We start from the raw sequence: 26,915 nt of genomic DNA, 5'->3' as shown, positions 1-26,915 counted from the left end.
CGGGCATATCAGAACCAGCAAACATAAATCGAGTCGGCATCATCATCATCAGCAGCAGCAGCATCGCCATCATCATCATCAGCAGCAGCAGCATCGTAACTTGTGTAATCACCATCGTCTTCATCACCAGCAGCATCATCATCACTCCCAACATCACCAGCACCATCATCGCCATCAGCAGCAGCAGCGGCATTAACTCTATTCATAATCATCATCATCAACACCATCAGCAGCAGCATCAGCAGCAGCAGCAGCACCATCACCTACCTCTCCATCCCCTTCCCATCACCCGGCTACTCACCGCGTTTGAGACTCCTGGCAATTCCCATCACCCGACTCGTTGACATCGGGCGCCAGTCAAACTCCCGGACCACGGAGATAAAGTTCATCATGGCCAGCAAGTCATCCCCATCTTCTTCCTCCTCCTCTTCGTCATCGTCGTCGTCGTCGTCTTCGTCTCCGCGTGGTTGTCGCCTGCCCTTGGCGCTGCTCGTGTTGATGTTGGTGCAGGTGGTGAACCGGGGCTTGTGCGCCTACCCACACTGGTGGTGAGTGAGTGAGTAGGTGAGTGTGTAGTTGGGTGCGTGGGTAGGTGAGTGAGTGCGTTGGTGAATGCGTGGGTGGGTGAGTGGATCGTTTAGTGAGTGCGTGGGTGAGTGCGTGGGTGAGTGTGTAGTTGGGTGCGTGGGTAGGTGAGTGAGTGCGTTGGTGATTGCGTGGGTGGGTGAGTGGATCGTTTAGTGGGTGAGTGCATGGGTGAATGAGTGCGTGGGTGAGTGTGTAGTTGGTTGCGTGGGTAGGTGAGTGAGTGCGTTGGTGAATGCGTGGGTGAGTGAGTGCTTGGATGAGTGAGTATGTAAGTGAGTGTGTAGGCGAGTGCGTGAGCGGGTGAGTAGGTGGGCTCGTGAGCTATTGTGGAGATGAGCGGGCGCGCTGTGGTGAGCGTGGAAGTGTGGAAACGGATGATTCGATTGCTAGGTGAGAGAGTGAGCACGTGAGCGAGCGGCTGAGTGAGTTGACGAGTGTAAGGTGAGTCTTAGCAACTGCAATGGGTGAGCCGTTGAGTGAGCGAGTCCAACATTTTAACGAGGGAGTGGTTTAGCGATTCAATGAGTGAATGCGGGACTGGGTGATTAAGTGCGTGAGCGAGAAGACATTTACTGAAAGATTTAGCGAGCGTGATTTGTAGGTATGTATTTACGTTGAACTTCTGTCGCGCCGTACGTAGCTAACCGTGCTGAACAGTTCTAAAGAAATTAGTTTGTCAATATCGATAGAAATAGCGTTCCAGACGGCCGCAGTGATTTAGTGAGTGTGATTTATTTGCGGAGCGATTGAGTAATTTAGCGAGTGATTTCGCGAATGGTTGAGTGATTTAACGAGTGATTTAGTGAATGCTTTAGTGATCGGGTGAGTGGCTATGTGGGCCAGTGAGTGGTTTGATAGGCGAGCGATTCACTGGGCCAGTGAGTGATTTAGTGAGTTGAGTGGGCGATTTTAGTGAGCGTTGTAGCCAATAGTTCGGTGATTGAGTGAAAAAGCGAGCGAGTAACTTCGCGAATGACTTAGTGGGTGGGTGATTTGGTGAGTGAATGAGTGAGTGAGCGAATGATCTACTGAGCAAAAAACCATGGTGAGCGGAGTGAGTGAATGAGTGAACGGTGAATGAATTGGTGATCGATTTCGTTAGTGGGGAAACAACTTGTTACGTTATGAAATTGCAGCAATCATTGTAATGTCAACGACACACAAACATACACCAAGACAAAGATCCCCCGTATAGCCTGAACAGACTGTTGGGGCAAGTGCCGTTATCGAGTAGCCGGCACGGCACACGAGGGAGTGGGTGGCCAGCACAACACCCGGCCGTCTTTGTCTTCCGAGTGGCGATGTTCACACAACGTACTAGGTACTCATTTGAGGCTGAGTCGACCTAGGAGAGGCCCAGAACCGGTTCAGATAATCGTCACCGGTGTTAGCCATGAGCGGGAATAGAACTTGGGTCGCCGGGTTCGTAGCGCAGCGTGCTAACCGCTGCACCACCGCTCTCCACATACACGTAGACACACATATACATAAAACCTACCACAAACAACACACACCACGATATATAAACACGCATAGTATACACGTACAATACACACACCGCGATACACACAGACACACGAACACACAAACTCGATATTTTATCCCGATTATCATTTACGTTGTAACCGACATCATCACAAAACAGACAAAGATCCCCCGTGTAGCCTTAACAGACTGTTGGGGCAAGTGCCGTTAGCGAGTAGCCGGCACGGCACACGAGGGGGTGGGTAGCCAGCACCCACGCCCCACCGCATTTGTCTTCCCGGTGCTGATGTCGAAAAAAACGCACCGCACCAAGTGACTCATATTAAGGCTGAGTCGACCTAGGGGAGGCCCGGGACTGGTTCAAACAATCACGCCAGCTGTTATTGCTCGTGGACGGGAATCGAACTCGGGTGGTTCCGAGTTCGTAGCGGGGTTGGGTGCGCTAACCGCTGCACCACCGCTCCCCCGTAACAGCCCCGACAAGCAAAGCCAGCGGTGTTGTTGTTGTTTTTGTTGTTGTTTTTGTTGTTGTTTTTGTTGTTGTGGCCGGATACACCGGCGCGTGCGGGAGATGATCAAGCGGCACGGTGAGACGAGTCCATCCGTGTGGGTCGCGACTGTTGCGTTCCGTGCGTAATTGTTGGTTCGATAATTATAAAACCACGTGGTCTTCTCGTTACTGTTTCAATTGTCGCCGAGATTGCATGCGCGCGTGCATGTTGAACCACCCGCTCTCTCAATCGGAAGGTTGACACGCGATGACGGGGACCTTTTCACGCGACATCAACGTCGCTGGCGCGTGTCTCTGAACGACTTTCGTTCGTCGTTCAGAGTTGATCGCCGCAGACCACGGCGTGAAGACGACGCCGCTGCTGTGGTCTCGCGCCGCAACGCGATGTCGACGCTTCTTTCGCTCAACATTCGCTGCGACTCGTGGCGCGTGCGCGTTCGATCGACTCAGTCCCTCGGATGAGCAAAGCTGCTGCGCGGTGTGTAAACATCGCCGCGAGGAGAGACAAAGGCGGCCGGGCGAGGTTCTGGCCACCAATTCCCCCCCCCCCCGCTGGTGCTCCTCGCTAGCAGCACTTGCCCCACCAAGTGTGTTAAGCCTATACTGGGGGATGGATCTTTGTCTTGTATAATGTCTCCAACCATCGATGCGTGCTGCGTAGTTTTGAGCAGCGTTGGGTGCAGCGCTGCGCTACGAACCCGGCGACCCGAGTTCGATTCCCGCTCACGGCCAACGCCCGGTGACGATTATCTGAACCGCTCCTGGGCCTCTCCTAGGTCGACTCAGCCTCGAATGGGTACCCGGCCCGGTGTGTAAATATCAGCACCGGGGAGACAAAGGCGGCCTGGCGTGGAGTTGGCTACACCACCCTCCTCGTGCATCCGTGCCGAAACTTAATAGGTGCTCGCTAACAGCACTTGCCCCAACGGTCTGTGGGAGCTACACGGGGCATGTGTGTGAGCGTGTCTTTGTATATCGGATGTCGTAGTTGCGTCTGTAAATGGTGCTCGATTCTTATGTGTGTGTGTGTACAGCCCCGTTATATATCATAGCGCACCGCCTAACAGCGAAACAAACTTAAATGAATGATCACTGTGCATGCGAACAGCTCCTGTGCGCGAGTACGTACGGTCGTTATGAATCTCCGTGCTTATAAGTGTCAACGTTGGGACATGAATTCAGCCCCGCGCAAGACGCATAGTCACAGCCCAGCAGCACCCACGGCTCACAAACCTCCTCGGTCTCACGATGCACGGACCAAAGTTCGTCCCAGGCAATGCGATACGCCGTCGCGTAATCCTTGCCGTGTAACCACAAAGTAGACCCGTGGAGACACGCAGAGACTCGTAGAGATTGCGTAGAGATCCCAAATAGACCCATGGAGATACATTGACGCATAGAGACTCGTAAAGATGACATAGAGACCCATAGAGATACATAGATACATAGAGACACGTCGAGATTACATAGAGACCCATAGAGATACATAGAGACACGTTGAGATTACATAGAGACCCATAGAGATACATAGATACATAGAGACTCGTAGAGATTGCATAGAGACCCATAGAGATACATAGATACATAGAGACTCGTAGAAATGACATAGAGACCCATAGAGATACATAGACACATATAGACTCGTCAAGATTACATAGAGATACATAATAGATACATAGAGACACATAGAGATACACAGAGACCAATAGAGATGCATAGAGACCAATAAGAGACATAGAGATACACAGAGACCACATAAATAAATAGAGGCCCATGCATGCTAATTAGTAACTATAGTTACTATATTTACACGATCTAACCCAACCCCCCACCCCCCCGACTCTATTATGGATAATATTGGTAGCGAAAGCCTACGTGTTAGACGTACTCAATATAATCACGGTGAAGGTTCGGGCATGGTACGATTCATATCTCAGCCCTCTGTCAATCCACTGCTGCGTGTGAATATCGCTCTGTCGGTAGCCGGCGTTTCATCTTGTTGTTGTTGTTGACCATATTTCACCACTCTGGTCAACGTGGGGTTAAACCCGTGACCAGGAGTCGAACCGAGACCCTGGCCCTCCCGGGTGCGTAACGCGGTGCGCTAACCACTGCACCACCGCTCCCCTAACCCCCCCCCCCCTCCCTCCTCCCCCTTAAAAAGATAATGACTATCTACAATTACTAATTAAAATGTTTTTAATGAATGTTTAAATTATTAACCAATTTGTCGATTTAGTTTTTTGCATTATCAAATCCGGTGTTTAAATTGAGCAGCTTAGAATTCCTCAACCCTCACCCGTTCAATAATTTCCATCCATTGTCAATACACTGCCAGATGAAGTCCTCCCCACGCCGTGCCGGCCATGCGGCTTATGCGCCATACTTCACCACGCTGGTCAGGCCAGAAATGTTGGGCGACGCAGGGCGTAGGGGCACGAGCAGGCTCGAGTTGATTTTGTGTGAGCAGGGTGAGATACACAAGAGACCCAGGGTAGGAGTCTCGTTCGCCGTGGCCAGCAATCGATCTCGGTTATCGCGAGTACACCACCCCGCAGTGCCCTAACCGCAGTGCCACCGCTCCTGTGCCTGCGATCCATAACGGCTGTGCCCGTGAGTGCGTGACTCAGCCCCCTTATCAGCCGATCATTACACAGGGAGGTCGATAAAAACAAAATTGTACTGGAGAGAAAATCAGTCGTAAAGATGAGTGGAAGTTTTATCCGTGGGTTTGCAGCATTAATGTACTGCCCTCGGCCATACGAACGTGGAATTTATAGTTCGCTTATCAGCCGAGCATCACACAGGGAGGTCGATAAAAACAAAATGTACTAGAGAGAAAATCAGTCGTAAAGATGAGTGGAAGTTTTATCCGTGGGTTTGCAGTACTAATGTACTGCCCTCGGCCATACGAACGTGGAATTCATAGTGCTCGCGAACCACCACGCCTTTGGCCGTTTACGATTCTCCGTCAACACGCAAAATGACTGCGTTACACGCTGCACGAGTCCGATGATTGGTGAACCCGTCTCGCGTCGTGGCCAGAGTTCGCAACCGGGTACCCGATACCCGTACCCTACCCGATACCCGGCTACCCGTACCCGGCCGGGTACGGGTACCCATTTGCGACCCTGGTGCGGCCGGGTACGGGTACGGGTAAGGAATCAAAACCCGTTTGCGACCTCTGGTCGTGGCGCAGAGAGAGAGTGAGCGCCTAATCGGGACACGGATCTTGCACATGAAGTCGCGAGTCGTAGCCGCGTCTGCAGCCTTGGGTACCTGGTGCGGTGGTAAACATCAGCAGTGGGAGATACAAAGACGGCCGGGTGTCGTGCCTATCCACCCCCTTAGCCCCCAACCCACTCGTGCGCCGTGCCAGCTTCAATAGGTTCTCACTACCAGCACTTGACCCGACAGTCTACGCAGGCTACACGGGGCAGCTTTGCCTTTACCTTTGAACTCACAAGAAGCAGCGCGCGTCGCCTGCGGCGGTTGAGTCTCAGTAATGAGCTACGGGTCCTGTCACGTGACGAGTGACACACACACCCGTTACACACACACACACATACACACACACACATACACACACACCCGTTACACACACACACATACACACACACACACATACACACACACCCGTTACACACACACACATACACACACACACATACACACACACCCGTTACACACACACACATACACACACACACATACACACACACCCGTTACACACACACACACTTACACACACACCCGTTACACACACACACACCCGTTACACACACACACACTTACACACACACCCGTTACACACACACCCGTCACACACACACACTTACACACACACACCCGTCACACACACACACCCGTTACACACACACACTTACACACACACACACTTACACACACACCCGTTACACACACACCCGTCACACACACACCCGTCACACACACACACCCGTTACACACACACACCCGTTACACACACACACTTACACACACACACACTTACACACACACCCGTTACACACACACCCGTTACACACACACACACCCGTTACACACACACACACTTACACACACACACCCGTTACACACACACACCCGTCACACACACACACCCGTTACACACACACACCCGTCACACACACTCCCGTCACACACACACCCGTTACACACACACACTCGTTACACACACACCCGTTACACACACACACATACACACACACTTACACACACACACCCGTCACACACACACACCCGTTACACACTTACACACACACATACACACACACACATACACACACACCCGTTACACACACACACATACACACACCCGTCACACACACACACCCGTCACACACACACACCCGTTACACACTTACACACACACATACACACACACACATACACACACACCCGTTACACACACACACCCGTCACACACACACACCCGTCACACACACACACCCGTTACACACTTACACACCTGTTACACACACACCCGTTACACACACACCCGTCACACACACACCCGTCACACACACCCGTCACACACACACCCGTCACACACACACCCGTCACACACACACCCATCACACACACACCCGTCACACACACCCGTCACACACACACCCGTCACACACACACCTGTCACACACACACCCGTTACACACACACCCGTCACACACACACCCGTTACACACACACCCGTCACACACACACCCGTTACACACACACCCGTCACACACACACCCGTTACACACACACCCGTCACACACACACCCGTCACACACACCCGTCACACACACACCCGTTACACACACACCCGTCACACACACACCCGTTACACACACACCCGTCACACACACCCGTCACACACACACCCGTCACACACACACCCATCACACACACACCCGTCACACACACCCGTCACACACACACCCGTCACACACACACCCGTCACACACACACCCGTTACACACACACCCGTCACACACACACCCGTTACACACACACCCGTCACACACACACCCATCACACACACACCCGTTACACACACACCCGTCACACACACACCCGTCACACACACACCCGTCACACACACACCCGTTACACACACACCCGTCACACACACACCCGTCACACACACACCCGTCACACACACACCCGTCACACACACCCGTCACACACACACCCGTCACACACACACCCGTCACACACACACCCATCACACACACACCCGTCACACACACCCGTCACACACACACCCGTCACACACACACCCGTTACACACACACCCGTCACACACACACCCGTCACACACACCCGTCACACACACACCTGTCACACACACACCCGTCACACACACACCTGTCACACACACACCCGTTACACACACACCCGTCACACACACACCCGTCACACACACACCCGTCACACACACACCCATCACACACACACCCGTCACACACACCCGTCACACACACACCCGTCACACACACACCCGTTACACACACACCCGTCACACACACACCCGTCACACACACCCGTCACACACACACCTGTCACACACACACCCGTTACACACACACCCGTCACACACACACCCGTTACACACACACCCGTCACACACACACCCGTCACACACACACCCGTCACACACACACCCGTCACACACACACCCATCACACACACACCCGTCACACACACCCGTCACACACACACCCGTCACACACACACCTGTCACACACACACCCGTTACACACACACCCGTCACACACACACCCGTTACACACACACCCGTCACACACACACCTGTCACACACACACCCGTTACACACACACCTGTCACACACACACCCGTTACACACACACCCGTCACACACACACCCGTCACACACACACCTGTCACACACACACCCGTTACACACACACCCGTCACACACACACCTGTCACACACACACCCGTTACACACACACCTGTCACACACACACCCGTTACACACACACCTGTCACACACACACCCGTTACACACACACCCGTCACACACACACCCGTCACACACACACCTGTCACACACACACCCGTTACACACACACCCGTCACACACACACCCGTCACACACACACCCGTTACACACACACCCGTCACACACACACCCGTTACACACACACCTGTCACACACACACCCGTTACACACACACCTGTCACACACACACCCGTTACACACACACCCGTCACACACACACCCGTCACACACACACCTGTCACACACACACCCGTTACACACACACCCGTCACACACACACCTGTCACACACACACCCGTTACACACACACCTGTCACACACACACCCGTTACACACACACCCGTCACACACACACCCGTCACACACACACCCGTCACACACACACCCGTTACACACACACCCGTCACACACACACCCGTCACACACACACCTGTCACACACACACCCGTTACACACACACCTGTCACACACACACCCGTTACACACACACCCGTCACACACACACCCGTCACACACACACCTGTCACACACACACCCGTTACACACACACCCGTCACACACACACCTGTCACACACACACCCGTTACACACACACCTGTCACACACACACCCGTTACACACACACCCGTCACACACACACCCGTCACACACACACCCGTCACACACACACCCGTTACACACACACCCGTCACACACACACCCGTTACACACACACCTGTCACACACACACCCGTTACACACACACCTGTCACACACACACCCGTTACACACACACCCGTCACACACACACCCGTCACACACACACCCGTCACACACACACCCGTTACACACACACCTGTCACACACACACCCGTTACACACACACCTGTCACACACACACCCGTTACACACACACCCGTCACACACACACCCGTCACACACACACCTGTCACACACACACCCGTTACACACACACCCGTCACACACACACCTGTCACACACACACCCGTCACACACACACCCGTTACACACACACCCGTCACACACACACCCGTCACACACACACCTGTTACACACACACCCGTCACACACACACCTGTTACACACACACCTGTTACACACACACACCCGTCACACACACACCCGTCACACACACACCCGTTACACACACACCTGTTACACACACACCCGTCACACACACACCTGTTACACACACACCTGTTACACACACACCCGTCACACACACACCCGTCACACACACACCTGTTACACACACACCCGTCACACACACACCCGTCACACACACACCCGTTACACACACACCTGTTACACACACACCCGTCACACACACACCCGTTACACACACACCCGTCACACACACACACCCGTCACACACACACACTTACACACACACTTACACACACACCCGTCACACACACACCTGTTACACACACACCCGTCACACACACACCTGTTACACACACACCCATTACACACACACACCCGTCACACACACACCTGTTACACACACACACCCGTTACACACACACCCGTCACACACACACCCGTCACACACACACCCGTTACACACACACCTGTTACACACACACACCCGTCACACACACACCCGTTACACACACACCCGTTACACACACACATACACACGTTACACACACACATACACACACACACATACACACACACACATACACACACACACCCGTTACACACACACCCGTCACACACACACACATACACACACACACCCGTTACACACACACATCCGTTACACACACACATACACACGTTACACACACACACATACACACGTTACACACACACCCCCCCACTGGCCTGTGTATCAAATCCACTGCTGGATGAGGGCCTCCCTGAGCCAGTAGCGCGGACGTCGTGACGGTGATTTGACGGTGCCGTCCCGACGCTGGGTTCGGTGAGACGTAGGTGCAATAGTTAGAGTACCGTACAACAATGGGATGCTGCTGTACTGCAACTCTGCGGTCCACCACGTAGCCAATAGCGGTAACCCCCCCCCCGCCTCCACGTAGTAAATACATGCAGACCTCGCTTAGCGCGACCCCGCGCAACGCTGATTCGACGGGCGCTCACTGTCCCCGTGAACGAGCTTCTTGCTCGCTAAGCGAGGTCTGCCTTGCCGCAAGACTCCTCACCGCATCCCATCAGCCGCAGCTGTGTCTTGTTTCTTGGAGCGAGCGATTCCCAGCGGCGTTGGTTCTGAGCGCGAGCAAAGTCAGGACCGGTTCGCTCGACCACGAGGATGTTTTTGTAAACAAACTCGAGCAACCTGCCCTTGAAGCAAGTTAGCGGTAAATGCTAATCCAGTAGCCTAACATCAGTCGTAACTCTTGACGCGTGATCTAGCCCCGAACCCGAGCTCGAACCGTGACACTAACAGGTCTGGAGTCTCCGCTACACACAGAGCCCCGCAGCGCTAAGCCCACTCAGCCGCATTCCGATGTGTCTGTGCGTAAATACATATCTGTGTGTGTGTGTGCATTAAAGTGGGGGAGCGGTGGTGTAGCGGTTAGCGCTCGGCTGCGCTACGAACCCGGCGACCCGAGTTCGATTCCCGCTCACGGCGAACACCGGTGGCGATTATCTGAACCGGTTCGGGGGCCTCTCCTAGGTCCACTCAGCCTCAAATGAGTACCTGGCGCGGTGTGTAGACATTGCGCTAGGGAGACAAAGGCGACCGGGCGTGTGCCGTGCCGGCCTTCGTACAATAGGTGTTCGCTAACAGGACTTGCCCCAACAGTCTATTACAGACTATTACAGGCTATACGGGGGATCTTTGTCTTTGTTTTGCATAAAAATGTGTCCGTGTGTGTGCATACATTCATGTGTGGGGAGGGGTAGCGCAGCGGTTAGTGCGCTCAGCTAAGAAACCGACCACCACGAGTTCGATTCCCGCTCACGGCCAACATCAGTGGCGAATATTTTAACCGGTCCCAGGCCTCTCCTAGGTCGACTCAGCCTGAAACGAGTAGCCGGTGCGATGTGTGAGCAATGGAACGGCCGGGCGTGGTGTTGGCCACCCAACCCCCTCCTCGTGCTCCGTGCCGCCCTTCATAGGCGCTCGCTAACAGCACTTACCCCAAATAGCCTGTGGAGGCTATACGGGCGATGTTTTGTCTTTGTCTTACAACGTATTGCAAATCACGTGGCTCTCAGTCGTACATCGCGGACCCGAGGGAGACAGATGGTGGTGGGGGTTTGCCTTCATCCAGCAGTGGACTGCGCATGGCCGATGATACATTTATTAAAATACCGTAGAGACGCCGACCCGTTTGTTACAATGTGGGGGGGAGCGGTGGCGCAGTGGTCAGCAGCGTGTGGACTAGGAATGGGACTCGGTTCGGAAGAGGGGGTTGGTTTGGTTATCGGATTGCGCTAACCGCTGCGCCCACGTTCCCCGATCCTCCGGCGCTCCCACCACCGATCCCTCCATCGCTCATCGCACAATGCACGCCGCGCTATTTTTCGGCGAATTGTCCGCGTTACGTTTGTGGCGACGACGAGAGGCTCGCGATGGCCAACTCCTGCCGAAGAGTTCACAAAGCGTCTGTTGCTGCTGCTGCCGCTGAAAGCGTGGCAGCGCCACGGAGGATGATGTCGGCCCACGAGATGACACTTAATGATAGGGTGCGCTTTGATTAGCGGGCGCCCGTGGCTAGAGTTGAACTGATGCGGCCTTACGCGGCGGCGAGGTAGTCGGGTTGTTAAAATCTTTACCGGTAACCGCAAGAATGAAACCGGTTAAAACCGTTTTTTTTCGTATTGTCTGTAAGAGCAAACATCACGCAACATGCTTCGCTATGGATAACTGATGTAATGGTTACCGCACTGCACTGTGTGAGCCACACACACACAGACACACACACACACAGACACACACACACACAGACACACAGACACCAACACACACACAGACACCAACACACACACAGACACACACACAGACACACACACAGACACACAGACACCAACACACACACAGACACACACACACAGACGCACACACACAGACAGACACACACACAGACACACACAGACACACACACACAGACACACACACACAGACACACACAGACACACAGACACACACGTGGTGAGGGGCCGCTCAACAACAACAAAATCCACGTGAATCGGTTACAGGTTCATGACGTACTGTTGTGGAATGCGGTAACCGGTTACCGGATTAACAATCCTGGCTCTCCGTATATCCATGCAGTCCTACACCACTGGTACGTTGCCTCCATACAGTATACATGTATTAATGTATTAATGTATACTGTATATATGTAAAATGTGATATTTTTTGCAAACGAATTATATTACATAATACACTGCTCTTCTTTATTCGTACGAGCATTATCATCATCATCAGCAGCAAGTCACGATCCGTCCACTTCTGGACGATGGCCATCCATCTCGCACGCACCACTCTCGCGATGTAGCGATCCGTGAAATGCGTCGCTCCGTCTCCCCCGATCGGCGTTCGCCGTGTTGGGGTCTTCCTCTCTCTCTCGCTCGCTCTCTCGCTCGCTCTCTCCTTTGACTGCCATTCCGTAGTTCGACTCGTGCACATCCTGGCGACCGCGACGCTGTCCGGGCCCGAACCGCGCATCGCGAATAAATCTGAACAGTTGCTGTGATGATGGGTTTTTTTAATCCTTTATATTAAGTTCACTTGCTTGCTTGCGCGCTTACGACCTTGCAAATCTTTCGGTCGTTTTTTAACCCACTTCCCGTGATCCAATCGAGCTGACATTTTGCACACAGACTCGTTGTGCGTGACAATTTATTTTCGTGAAAACATTTTTCCAAAATTTTACACTTTTTAGGAATTTTTTTTATGTTTAATTACCAATTGCTTAATGGTGGCAGGCAATCATCTGACCCATAGGTGGCAGCCATCTCAAGCCAGAGGACGAGAGGACTCTAGCCGCCACGCATATAAAAGATTTATAGTGAAAAACTTTGTTTTTACGGGTTAATCTTTTTGTGTTGTCGTTGCGTCCTAGAGAACCACGAATTCCTCCCTTTCCTGGCTCCCCCCCCCTATCTCCCTATCTATCTGTAAATATGTAGATGGGAGAAAATGTTCCCGTCGTTCATCATACTTCCAGCACCGTGCAATGTATATTCAGTACCCATCGTGGAAGGAATAAATACGTACGTACACATATATATACAAACAAAAGCTACTCGCACAGTTTAAATAGTTGCCCATAGCAATTGTGTAATTGAACGACTTCATTCGATTCATGAAAATAGTAACGAGCAACGCGCACGCGCTTTGCACGTCACCGTCCGACCGTCGCTCCCGCCAGCCAGCCAGCCAGCAAAACTTAAAAAACCCATATAAAGTATCATTATTATTCGAGAACACACGCAGCAGGCTGACTACATCATGCAAACTCTCCGGGCGAGTCGCCTTCGGGCACGAGGGGTGTAGCGCAGAGGTCGACGAACCTGCGGCTTAGGAGTCGATCACGAAGCCGGAACGCGGCTCTTCGGCGAGGGGGAACGGCCGCATGAGGCTCACGGAGCCGCATGGGGCTCTTCGAAGGCGACCTGCTGCGCGACTTTAGTGACTAAGGAACCACCACCACCACCACCACCACCAACCACCACCAACCAACCACCACCCACCACCACCAACCAACCACCACCACCACCAACCACCACCACCAACCAACCACCACCCACCACCACCAACCACCGTCGTCTCGTATTCACATCTCATTGCGTGCTCTTGAAATATCGATGACTTTGTTGTTGTTGTAGTTTAGCGAATTCGACGAGACGACGTCTCCTGTTCGTGCTGTCGGGTTGCGAAGTGGGATCGGTCGGCTTTCTATCGGCTTGAGCGTCGCTTTTAAATTGAGCGTGAGGATGATGATCACCCCCCTCCCCTCCCCTCCCCCCTGCGTTATCACACTCGGCTGGGTCTTCATTTGTGGGTTCCAGGATTGGTAAATACGTAAACGTGTGAATGCTCGGCGTGTGCTGCTGAGAAGCGTCGACTTACATCGAGTGTCGCTGTGCTCAAACTCAGCCTCCGAGCCAGTTCGACAGTCTGGCGGTTACCGGTAATGCAACAAGAACGACATCAACAACGACGACGATTGTATCGACTTTACTACTTAACCCCCGAGTAAGGTTCTCACCGGTTCAACTCTAGCCACGGGCGCCCGGTAATCAAAGCGCAACCTATCATTAAGTTAGTTTAACACGTAGGCTTTCGCGACCAATATTATTCATAATCAACGTTTTTTTGGGGTTTAGATCGCGTTATTTGAGTTAATGATGACGTCACCCTGCTGCTGCTCTATATAAGACTGGAAACCAGAGCAGAGCCTCGCCATTCTGGCGAATTGCCCGATGATGCTGGATGCAATTACCAGCGAAACGTCGTACTCAAAAATTGTAAATGTTGTGGTTTCACGCTTCAACACACCGGTGGGCTAAAGCAGTGAACTATTTTTCTTTTGTCAACGTGACACTTTATTTTTTTACTGATTGGCCGTGTCGGGTGGTGGAGGGTTACGACACATTTATAAATAACGCGATCTAAACCCAAAAAAACGTTGACTATCATTAAGTGTCATCTCGTGGTCCGACATCACCCTCCGTGGCGCTGCCACGCGCTCAGCAGCAGCAGCAGCAGCGGCGGCAACAGACGCTTTGTGAACTCATCGGCACGAATTCATAATCTTGGTTCTTTGGGTAAAGTCACGTATAGATAGGAAATACAATAAAAAATAAAATATAATTCAATTAAATTGGAGTTGGCCACTGTGAGTCGTTCGTCGTCGCCACAAAAGTAACACGAACGAAAAAAAACGGGGGGTGACGATTCAGCGAAAATGACCGCCGTATGCATTGTGCACGACTCGAGATAAACGTGAGATAATCTAGTGTAATTTAAGGACAGTATATATATTTGTGTGTGTACACAATAAGAAGCCATGCGGGATAACATTGCAGATGGATACCCAAATTAAACAGGCATTGTTGTTGCAGTGCTGTATAATACAAAACCCGATTTAAGTGTTGCCGCTGCAGCAGAAATGTTACAGAATACGTGACGACATTCATCATAATTGGCAGTCTACGTGGGTGCTGTGGGTGGCGACTGTGTGGAGGAATTCGCCCAGCAGTAGATGGAACATGGCTGTTGCTGACGATTTTGATACTTTCCTTTATTGATTGCCAGTAAGAAGAAACTGTATATTTTGACGTTTCATCCAAGGGGCCTTGATAAGGACGGTTGCTGGCTACGAGTAAATGAAAGCGTGTGAATGGATTTCACGGTGATGGTATTGCATTATACGGGATCATTATGCGGTCAAAAAATATATGTGGTCAAAACGTTTTGAGAAATGCAATTAACTCCCGATTAGCAGCAAAAAAACCCAACCTAATGCATCGTAAAGTTAGTTTTCTACTAATTTTTTTGAAGTGTAAACATTTGTAGCCATGGTCTATCCACTGCTGGAGAATATCCACGATCTATCTCACTTCTGCGTATGATGTTATCGTATTGCTCAGTCGCACGAATATAGACACAGCACAAGACAAAGCTCTCCCGTATAGCCTGAGACGGGCTGTTGGGGCAAGTGCTGTTAGGGAACACCCTAACACACACATACACTACACACGCGTAGTTATATATGTATATACATTCGTTATCTTCATCAATCGTCCATCGGTATCGTCAGCCATGGTCTCTTCACACCACTGCTGGATGGACGCGTTCACTCGCCCTTACCGAAAGCCATCTCCTGCGCGATGACACTGTTCCATCTCACAAGCAAAGGCAAAGTTCCCCCGTATAGCCTTGACAAACTACGTGCTAAGGGTGGCCAGTACCACGGCCGGCCGGCTATGCATCCCAAGTGGCTGATGTTCACACATCGCACGATACAGTATACGCATTTGTGGCTGAGCCGATCTAGGGGAGGCCCAGGATCCGTTCTGATAATCGTCACCGGTTTTGGGGGCCGTGAGCGGGAATCGAACTCGGGTCGCCGGGTTCGTAGCGCAGCGTAGCGCTAACCGCAACAATAACCGCTCCCCGCTACAAAGACAAAGATCTCCCGTGTAGCCTTAACAGACTGTTAGGGCAAGTGCTGTTAGCGAGCACCTATGAAGGCCGGCACAGCGCACGAGGGGGTGGGTGGCCAGTACCACGCCCGTCCGCCTTTGTCTCCCCAGTGGCGATGTTTTTACGCACCGCACCAGGTACTCATTCGAGGCTGAATCGACCTAGGGGAGGCCCGGGACCAGTTCAGATAATCGTCACTGGCATTGGCCGTGATCGGGAATCGAACTCGGGTCGCCGGACGCGTAGCACAGCGCGCTAACCACAACACTGACCGCTCCCCAATACAATATACACACACAGCACGCACATGTACTCCTGTCACACACGTATACACACATATATATAATAACACACCAATGCACGTATATTCGCATCCATACATATACAAGACAAAGATTCCCCGTATAGCCTTAACATTTTGGGGGGGCAAGTGCTGTCAGCGAGGAGCACATATGGAAGCCGGCATGGCACGCATTGAAGGCCAGCACCACGCCCGGCCGCCTTTGTCTCTCCTCGTGGCGATGTTTCCACGTCGCGGCAGGTACGCTCGTTTGAGGCCGAGTCAAGTTCTCTCCACTGCTGAATGAAGGCGCTCCCACGCGTTCGTCATCCCTCGCGGCTCCCGCGATGTCACGATCCACACCACTCCCGCACATTCGCTCATTCCATTGCTCCATCTCTGCGGTGGTCCGAACTCTATTGCGCGCTGCGTCACTCCGTCACGAGTCTCGAACACCGGCCCGTCATCATCATCATCACCATCATCATGATCATCATGATCAACATCATCATTAACGTCATCAACATCACCATCGTCGTCACCATCTTCACCATCATCATGATCAACATCATCATTAACGTAATCAACATCACCATCGTCATCACCATCTTCAACATCATCACCATCATCAACATTATCAATACCAGCACCATCAACAACGTCATCAACATCACCATCATCATCAACATCATCACCATCATCGTCACCATCATCATCACCATCGTCATCATCACCATCATCGTCACCATCATCATCACCATCGTCATCATCACCATCACGACCATCACCATCATTACCGCCATCGCCGTCCCTTCCAACGCTGATGCGTCCTGCCAAGACCGCTAACTTTTCTTAACTCAACTAAACTTGTTATTTTACCAGGTCAGGCCTGCTGAGCCATATGGCTCTTTTTCAGAGCGACCTGGCCACAAGTGATAGCTCAACGAAGTGGCTTATCACGTGGACATTTGTAGCAGCCAAATACTCTAAACGCGTGACGTTGATTCTAATTGCGGAGGGAAAAACCGGAGGACCCGGAGAAATATCCACGCGACTACAGAGAGAGAGACACGCAAACTCCAAATATACAGCAACAGGCGTCAGGGTCGGGATCGAACCTACGACCTCCTGCATGTCAGGCGAGGTAGTTAACATCTCTTAGCCACCGTGGCGTCTCTTCTTCGTATCGTTGTTCCATTTTCCCTGTCAGTGTACCACTTTCTTTTTACACCCTGAACATTATCCATATCCGCAGTCAACTCCGAACGTAGGTTGATTCGAAAGCCAATGCCACAGTGTCAACTTCTCAGCCGGGAGATGCAATCGAACCGCCGCGCCTTCTGGACTGCAATTTCGGCCAGTGGTTGATCACCATCATGCCAGGGGGGGGCAGCCACCCCACGTGGTCAACGCGTCTGACGTACGAGTCACCCTCCGCGTTCACATGCCGAGGACCGAGAAGCTGCCACATCCAGTGTCCAGATCACGGGGAGCGCGTCTCATCCCGGCAGATCTCGGAAGCTCCACAGGCTCCCAGCCTGGACAGCACTTGCATGGGATACTACTTTTACCATGGAGTAACAGGTGTTATAGGCTGCTGCGGTTCTTCGTTGTCGGCAGTGGGAGGGGGGGGGGCGTGGGGGGGTAGCACGTGTGCTGACTCGCTGCGTCACTGTTCCAAGCGATGCTAATACGCGCTCTGTGTAAAGTGCGTGATTATTGTGTGTGTGTGTCTGTGTGTGTGTCTGTGTGTGTGTCTGTGTGTGTGTCTGTGTGTGTGTCTGTGTGTGTGTCTGTGTGTGGGGAGCGGTGGTGCAGCGGTTAGCGCGCTGCGCTATGAACCCGGCGACCCGGGTTCGATTCCCGCTCACGGCTAACACCAGTGACGATTATCTAAACCGGTCCTGGGCCTCCCCTAGGTCGACTCAGCCTTAAATGAGTACCTGGTGCGGTGTGTAAACATTGCCACTGGGGAGACAAAGGCGGTCGGGCGTGGTGCTGGCCACCCACCCCCTCGTGTACCGTTCTGGCCTTCATAGGTGCTCGCTAACAGCACTTGCCCCTACAGTCTGTTAAGGCTATACGGGGGATCTTTATCGTTGTCTTTGTGTCTGTGGAGAGCGGTGGTGCAGCGGTTAGCCGGCTGCACTGTGAACCCGGAGATCTGGGTTCGATTCCCGCTCACGGTCAATACCAGTGTCGATTTTCTGAACCGTTTCTGGGCCTCCCTTAGGTCGACTCAGCCTTAAATGAGTACCTGGTGCGGTGTGTAAACATCGCCACTGGGGAGACAAAGGCGATCGGCCGTGGTGCTGGCCACCCACCCCCTCGTGTGCCGTGCCGGCCTTCATAGGTGCCCGCTAGCAGCACTTGTCCCGACAGTCTGTCAAAGCTATACGGGGGATCTTTGTTTTTTGTGTCTTTGTGCATATACATACCGTGTGTGTGTGGGTAGCGGTAACGCAGTGGTTAGAGCGCTGCGCTACGAACCCGGCGACCCGAGTTCGATTCCCACTCACGGTCGACATCAGTGGCGAATATCTGAACGGATGATGCTCAACAGTGACGCCGATGACACGGACCTCATGATGATGATGCTGCTAATGATCACTGTTATTCTACTGCCGACGCTGGTAATGTTACTGCTGCTGCTGCTGATGATGCCACTGCGATTCGTTCTGCTGCAGCTGATGGCAATTGTACAACGCGAGGCACTTTTGATAATGATAACATTGTTAATTTGGAACTTTCGTGTCTGCAGGAATTACTCTTTGGTTCTTTCGGTAAAGTCACGTATAAAGATAAAATTATAAATTAAATACTAGCATACGACGTTTCGATTGCAACACAAGCAATCATAATCAGGTATAAATGAAATAGAAACACAAATCTAGTATACTTAGAAATGTAATGTAATACAACAGAGAGTCGGATAACATAACAGTCAACACCCTACCTGGTTGATTACGTTCTTCCTGAGAATGCTAAATTTGAGAGAGAGATAAAACACAGAACCAGAGACATATACACAGTCGTATGCTAGTATTTAATTTATAATTTTATCTTTATACAGAGGGATAACATTGTTGTTACGGCTACTGCTGATTCTGATCTGACTGATGAGTCTTACCACCTCGCTGTCATTCACGTGTCTCATTCATCGTGTTCCACGTGTTTCTCTCTCTCTCATTCTGCTCCGATAGTTTTTTTTTCGTTCTTACGTGCATCTACTCCGCGCGTATCTCGTTCATTAAATTCACGCGTTTGGTTCCATGTAGCTCTCTCTCGTTCAGTTATTCCTTCATTCTACTCCAAGTATCTCATTAATTCTGGTCCACGTTTTTCTCACTAATTAATTATGCTGCACGTTATTTCTCATTAAATAAATTACTCCATAATTCATTCTGCTCATTCAGTGTTTCATTCATTGAGTCTGCTTCATGTGCCTCTCTCATTCATTCATGAGTTCTGCTCCACGTTTTTCTCACTCAATCATTCATTCTGCTCCACGTGTCTCCACTAATCTTTCGCTCGCTTTGACCCACGTGTCTCTTATTCGTTCACTCATTCATTCTCGCACTCACTCGCTCGATCACTGAGCGTCTTATCCCTACTCCCCTCTCTGTCCGCCTGTCCGTGATGGGTGGTGATGGTGGCTATGGTGGACTATGGGGAGCGGTGGCGCAGCGGTTAGCGCTGCGCTCCGAACCCTGCGACCCGAGTTCGATTCCAGCTCGCGGCCAACACCGGTGACGATTATCCGAACCGGTCCTGGGCCTCTTCTAGGTCGACTCAGCCTCAAATGTGTACCTGGTGCGGCGTGTAAACATCGCCACTGGGGAGACAAAGGCGGTCGGGCGTGGCTGCTGGCCACCCACCCCCACCCCCTCCTTCGTGTGCCGTGCCGGCCTTAGCACAGGTGGAACTCGCTAACAGTACTTGCCCCATCAGTCCGCCAAGGCTATTACGGGGAGTGTGGAATCTTTGTCTTTGTCCTTGACCGTGACTCCACAGGTCCCTGGCCGTGGGGAACCAGTACGCGGCTCTGGGCTCCCAGCCCGTGCTGTGCGCCTCCATCCCGGGCCTCGTGCCCAAGCAGCTGCGCTTCTGCCGCAACTACCTGGAGCTGATGCCCAGCGTGGCGGAGGGCCTCAAGCTGGGCATCCAGGAGTGCCAGCACCAGTTCCGCGGGCGGCGCTGGAACTGCACCACGCTCAGCGACAGCCTCGCCATCTTCGGGCCGGTGCTCGACAAAGGTGGGCGGCGGTGCTGGGGGTGGGGGAGGGGGGAGGGAGGGGGGAGGTGGGGGGGGGAGGTGGGGGGGGGAGGTGGGGGAGGGGGGTAGGTGGGGGAGGGAGGGGGAGAGGTGGGGAGGTCAGGGAGGGGGGGAGGTGAAGGAGGGGGGGAGGAGGGGGGTGGTGGGGGGTGGTGGGGGAGTGAGGGGGGGAGGTGAGGGAGGGGGGGAGGTGAGGGAGGGGGGGAGGTGAAGGAGGGGGGAGGTGAGGGAGGGGGGGAGGTGAGGGAGGAAGGGGGGAGGTGGGGGAGGGAGTAGGTGAGGGAGGGAGGGGTGAGGAGGTGGGGGAGGTGGGGGAGGTGGGGAGGTGCGGGAGGAGGGGGAGGGGACACACACACCTGGGCCAGGGACTAGTACCAGGGTTGTCCAGACTTAGAGGGGGCTCCCCCCCCGCCAGCCTCACACAAAGAGGACCCCACAACGGACCTGGTTGTTTTTGGTCGCGCATGAATCACAACAACGACAACAACAACGACTGATTTACCCCGTGAAGGCCGCACTGCGTCTGAAGACTCCTGTACCAGCAGGGTGCTGATAGGCCAAGGCGTTCATGGCCATCGCCAGTCAGTTTCCTTGTCTCTGCGTTGTTTTTTTAAGCTCTCCGATGAGCACGGTTGGCTAAGTATGGTGCGAAAGAAGTTCAATATACAGAGATATATACATAGCTCTGCATCTATTCACCTTTTTTGGTTTGGCCATGTTTGTTTGTTGTAGTACGGACTTAGAATGATGGCTTTAATCTAAGTTGTCTTGTGGTTGTTGTTGTTTGACTTGCATCCCACTGGGATTTTTGCACAGCGTTGGTGTACGGTGCTTTTTTTTCTGGAAGACTTTGCAGTTTTTTCCTGGATTTTTCTGTTTGCGCATCGTCACTTTAAGATGTTTTCTTGTTCATATTTTTGATTTTTTGTTTGTTGCGGTTGCACCCGATTCAAGAGCCGAATGGCTCACAGGGCTATACCAAATAAATGAAACTGAAACTGAAAACCGCGGGAAGGGGGCAGGGTACGGCAAATCTGGGCGACTGCCCCGAGCCCCGCACTTTGGGGGGGGGGGGTTGTGGCCCACGATTCGACGTCACGATGTCGGATGTTAGACTTGCCCCCTATGGACGGCCCTGGGAAAGAGAGGAAGGCATGGGAAAGGGAAGCGAGAAGGGAGAGAATGGGAAATAATTATAATAAGATGATGAAGACGATGATTTTAAAATCAACGGAAAGGCAGGACAGATCGGGAGGGCGTGGAGAAGGAATGACCGGGTCACGATGTCGGGGATGATGAGAGGGTGATGATGATGATGAGAGGGTGATGATGATAAGAGGGTGATGGTGGTGATGATGATGATGAGAGGGTGATGATGATAAGAGGGTGATGGTGATGATGATGAGAGGGTGATGGTGGTGATGATGATGATGAGAGGGTGATTATGATGATAAGAGGGTGATGGTGATGATGATGAGAGGGTGATGATGATGATGATGAGAGGTGAGGGATTCCGCTGTTGCCCATGGCGAGAGGGCTTCAGCAAAGATTGAGTTCCTGTCGTGTCGCTGTTCCGCATTCTATCTTTAGTCTATCTTTATGAATATCTATGTGTGTCTCTGTATGTCTCCGTGAGGCTCTATGTAGCTCTATGTATGGATGGATTGAAGGATGGACGGGTGAACGGATGGATGGACGGACGATGGATTTTATGAATAAATGGACCGATGAATGGAATTAGGAAAGACAGATGGAATGTAAAGACGAACGGACGGACACGGGAACAGACACGCGACCACTGGACATCCCCTTGAAAGAAAGAGCTTCATAGCTCGTCGGATTCCTCCGCCATAAAATAAACACGCCGATCCCGATTACGGCAAAACACGCGCGCACGTGCGACATCTCTGTTCAAGTTCAAGTTCATGTATTAGGTATAGCCCTGTGAGCCATTCGGCTCTTGAATCGGGTGCAACCGCAACAAACAAAAAACAAAAACACGAACAAAAAAACCATCTTAAAGTGACTATGTGACTGAGTGCAAACAGAAAATCCAAGAAAAGACAGCAAAATATTGCAGAAAAAGCACCATACACCAACGCTGTGTTCCTTCCCCTACCCCCTCCCCCTAACAACCCCAATTCGCCGCAGCGACACGCGAGTCGGCCTTCGTGCACGCCATCGCCTCGGCCGGCGTGGGCTACGCGGTGACTCGGGCGTGCGCCGAGGGTGCCTCCGCCATCTGCGGCTGCGACACGAAGCACCGCGGGCCCCCCGGGGAGGGCTGGAAGTGGGGGGGCTGCAGCGAGGACGCCGACTTCGGGGTGATGGTGTCGCGAGAGTTCGCGGACGCGCGCGAGAACCGGCCTGACGCACGCTCCGCCATGAACCGGCACAACAACGAGGCCGGCCGCCTGGTGCGCTATCGCCGCACTGATCGATATTGATCGCGAGCACCACACGAACGCCGACCACTATCGCCGCACTGATCAATATTGATCATGAGCACCACACAAACACCGACCACTACTGCCGCACTGATCGATATTGATCGCGAGCACCACACGAACACCGACCACTACCGCCGCACTGATCGATATTGATCGCGAGCACCACACGAACGCCGACCACTATCGCCGCACTGATCAATATTGATCATGAGCACCACACAAACACCGACCACTACTGCCGCACTGATCGATATTGATCGCGAGCACCACACAAACGCCGACCACTACTGCCGCACTGATCGATATTGATCGCGAGCACCACACGAACGCCGACCACTACTGCCGCACTGATCGATATTGATCGCGAGCACCACACAAACGCCGACCACTACTGCCGCACTGATCGATATTGATCGCGAGCACCACACAAACACCGACCACTACTGCCGCACTGATCGATATTGATCGCGAGCACCACACAAACACCGACCACTACCGCCGCACTGATCGATATTGATCGCGAGCACCACACAAACACCGACCACTACCGCCGCACTGATCGATATTGATCACGAGCACCACACGAACACCGACCACTACTGCCACACTGATCGATATTGATCGCGAGCACCACACAAACACCGACCACTACCGCCGCACTGATCGATATTGATCACGAGCACCACACGAACACCGACCACTACTGCCACACTGATCGATATTGATCGCGAGCACCACACGAACACCGACCACTACTGCCGCACTAATCGATATTGATCACGAGCACCACACAAACGCCGACCACTACTGCCGCACTGATCGATATTGATCACGAGCACCACACAAACACCGACCACTACCGCCGCACTGATCGATATTGATCGCGAGCACCACACAAACTCCGACCACTACCGCCGCACTGATCGATATTGATCGCGAGCACCACACAAACACCGACCACTACCGCCGCACTGATCGATATTGATCGCGAGCACCACACAAACTCCGACCACTACCGCCGCACTGATCGATATTGATCGCGAGCACCACACAAACACCGACCACTACCGCCGCACTGATCGATATTGATCGCGAGCACCACACAAACACCGACCACTACCGCCGCACTGATCGATATTGATCGCGAGCACCACACAAACACCAACCACTACCGTCGCACTGATCGATATTGATCGCGAGCACCACACAAACGCCGACCACTACCGCCGCACTGATCGATATTGATCGCGAGCACCACACAAACACCGACCACTACCGTCGCACTGATCGATATTGATCGCGAGCACCACACAAACGCCGACCACTACCGCCGCACTGATCAAAATTGATCACGTGCCCCAGATCGCCACCGCCACTACCGCACTGATCAATATTGATCAAAACCCCCACACATCTACTTCCGCTATCACTGTAACTACCGCCGCACCTGATCAATATTGATCACAAGCCCCACACCCACCTACCACCACTTCCACCTCCGCCACCAGCGCCACACGCAATCAATATTGATCACAAGCTCCACACCCACCTACCACCACTTCCACCTCCGCCACCAGCGCCACACGCAATCAATATTGATCACAAGCCCCACACCCACCTACCACCACTTCCACCTCCGCCACCAGCGCCACACGCGATCAATATTGATCACAAGCTCCACACACGCACCTCACCACTGCACGTGATAATATTGAGCACTCCACCACCACCATTGGACTATTGAGCCCCTGCTGAGTTTCGTGTAGAATCACATTGATCACCTAATCAAACCAAGTGCCCTAGATCTGTATTGAATCTCCTATTGATCATTAGTTTGGTGTAGGTGGATACTGATCATATATTGATCGAAGTGCCCTACATCTGTTTATTGATCCCCTATTGAGTGAGCATTAGTTTCCTAAAGGAAAATATTGATCATTAATTGGCTCCAAGTTTCATAGAGTTGTCGTTATTGATTCCTATTTATCAGCGTTTTATATAAAAATCGATATTGATCACATATTGATCCTTAGTTTACCCCACACACCACCTCCAGTGACCACATGTTACATCTCTCCATTCCTTCCCAGTAGCGTAACGAGCGTGGCCAAATCTACGAGTTGGGGGGCCCCTCCCCTTGACAGCCAACCATGAGATTTGTTTTCAACAGCAGTGGAAATTAACAATAAACTCTGCGGCTGAGTCGACCTAGGCGATGCCCACGGCCGGTTCCGATAGCCGTCACTGGCGTTGGCCGCGAGCGTGAATCGAACTCGTTGTGGCTCAGCGCGGGTTGTCAGGTTCATAACAGCAGCAGCAGAGGCAGTGGCTAACCACAACTAAAAAAATGAAATTAAAATTAATAAAAGTAAAATAATAATTTTTTATTAATTAAAATTAAAAATTAATAAAAGTAAAATAATTATTTTTTATTAATTTTATTTATATTTTTTTACCTACGTGACTTTACCGAAAAAACCTTGCAGTCACGAAAGCTTCAAATCTAGAATTAACCACAACTACACCACGACTACACCACGACCGCACCGCGCGCTCGCCAGGTGACTTACACGCCGCTGGTTCCCTTCCACCCCCCCCCTCCACCCCCAGTCCATCCTGGAGCACATGCAGCTCAAGTGCAAGTGCCACGGCCTGTCGGGCAGCTGCGAGGTGAAGACTTGCTGGGGCGCGCAGCCCGACTTCCGCGCGCTCGGCGACCACCTCAAGGACAAGTACGACAGCGCCTCCGAGATGCTGGTGGAGCGCCACCGCGAGTCGCGCGGCTGGGTCGAGACGCTGCGGCCAAAGTACCCCCTCTTCAAGCCGCCCACCGACGGCGACCTGGTCTACTACGAGACGTCGCCCAACTTCTGCGAGCCCGACCCGGAGACGGGCTCGTTCGGCACGCGCGACCGCGCCTGCAACCTCACCTCGCACGGCATCGACGGCTGCGACCTCCTGTGCTGCGGCCGCGGGCACAACACGCGCACGGAGAGGCGCAGGGACAAGTGCCGATGCGCTTTCCACTGGTGCTGCTACGTGAGCTGCCAGGAGTGCACACGCGTCTTCGACGTGCACACGTGCAAGTAGATGGCGGGTGGGTAGGGGGGGTGGGGTAGGGGGCCCAAAGGTAGCGGTGTTCACGGCGTGTTGCGGAGGTGC

At 52.6% G+C, this 26,915-nt stretch overlaps 1 protein-coding gene across 1 annotated transcript; it reads left to right on the top strand.

Annotated features, from left to right (window-relative positions):
• Positions 1-370: 370 nt before the first annotated feature.
• On the top strand, positions 371-26,843 carry LOC144938069 (proto-oncogene Wnt-3-like). Its single transcript, XM_078865764.1, has 4 exons — positions 371-548; positions 21,042-21,283; positions 23,455-23,720; positions 26,364-26,843. Exons 1-4 carry the CDS (start codon positions 391-393, stop codon positions 26,841-26,843), a joined length of 1,146 nt encoding a protein of 381 aa, XP_078721890.1. The 5' UTR covers positions 371-390.
• Positions 26,844-26,915: the final 72 nt, after the last annotated feature.

This window comes from Lampetra fluviatilis, chromosome 21, assembly GCF_964198595.1.
Source record: "Lampetra fluviatilis chromosome 21, kcLamFluv1.1, whole genome shotgun sequence".
NCBI classification, from domain to species: Eukaryota; Metazoa; Chordata; class Hyperoartia; order Petromyzontiformes; family Petromyzontidae; genus Lampetra; species Lampetra fluviatilis.
The sequence above is the reverse complement of the archived record's forward strand: the minus strand, read 5'-3'. Positions and strand labels throughout refer to the sequence as shown.

Coding starts and splice junctions, on each gene's coding strand:
- LOC144938069 (XM_078865764.1), top strand. CDS start 391: ATGGCCAGCAAGTCATCCCCATCTTCTTCCTCCTCCTCTTCGTCATCG. Junction 549..21,041: donor TGCGCCTACCCACACTGGTG/GTGAGTGAGTGA, acceptor GTGACTCCACAG/GTCCCTGGCCGTGGGGAACC. Junction 21,284..23,454: donor CGGGCCGGTGCTCGACAAAG/GTGGGCGGCGGT, acceptor AATTCGCCGCAG/CGACACGCGAGTCGGCCTTC.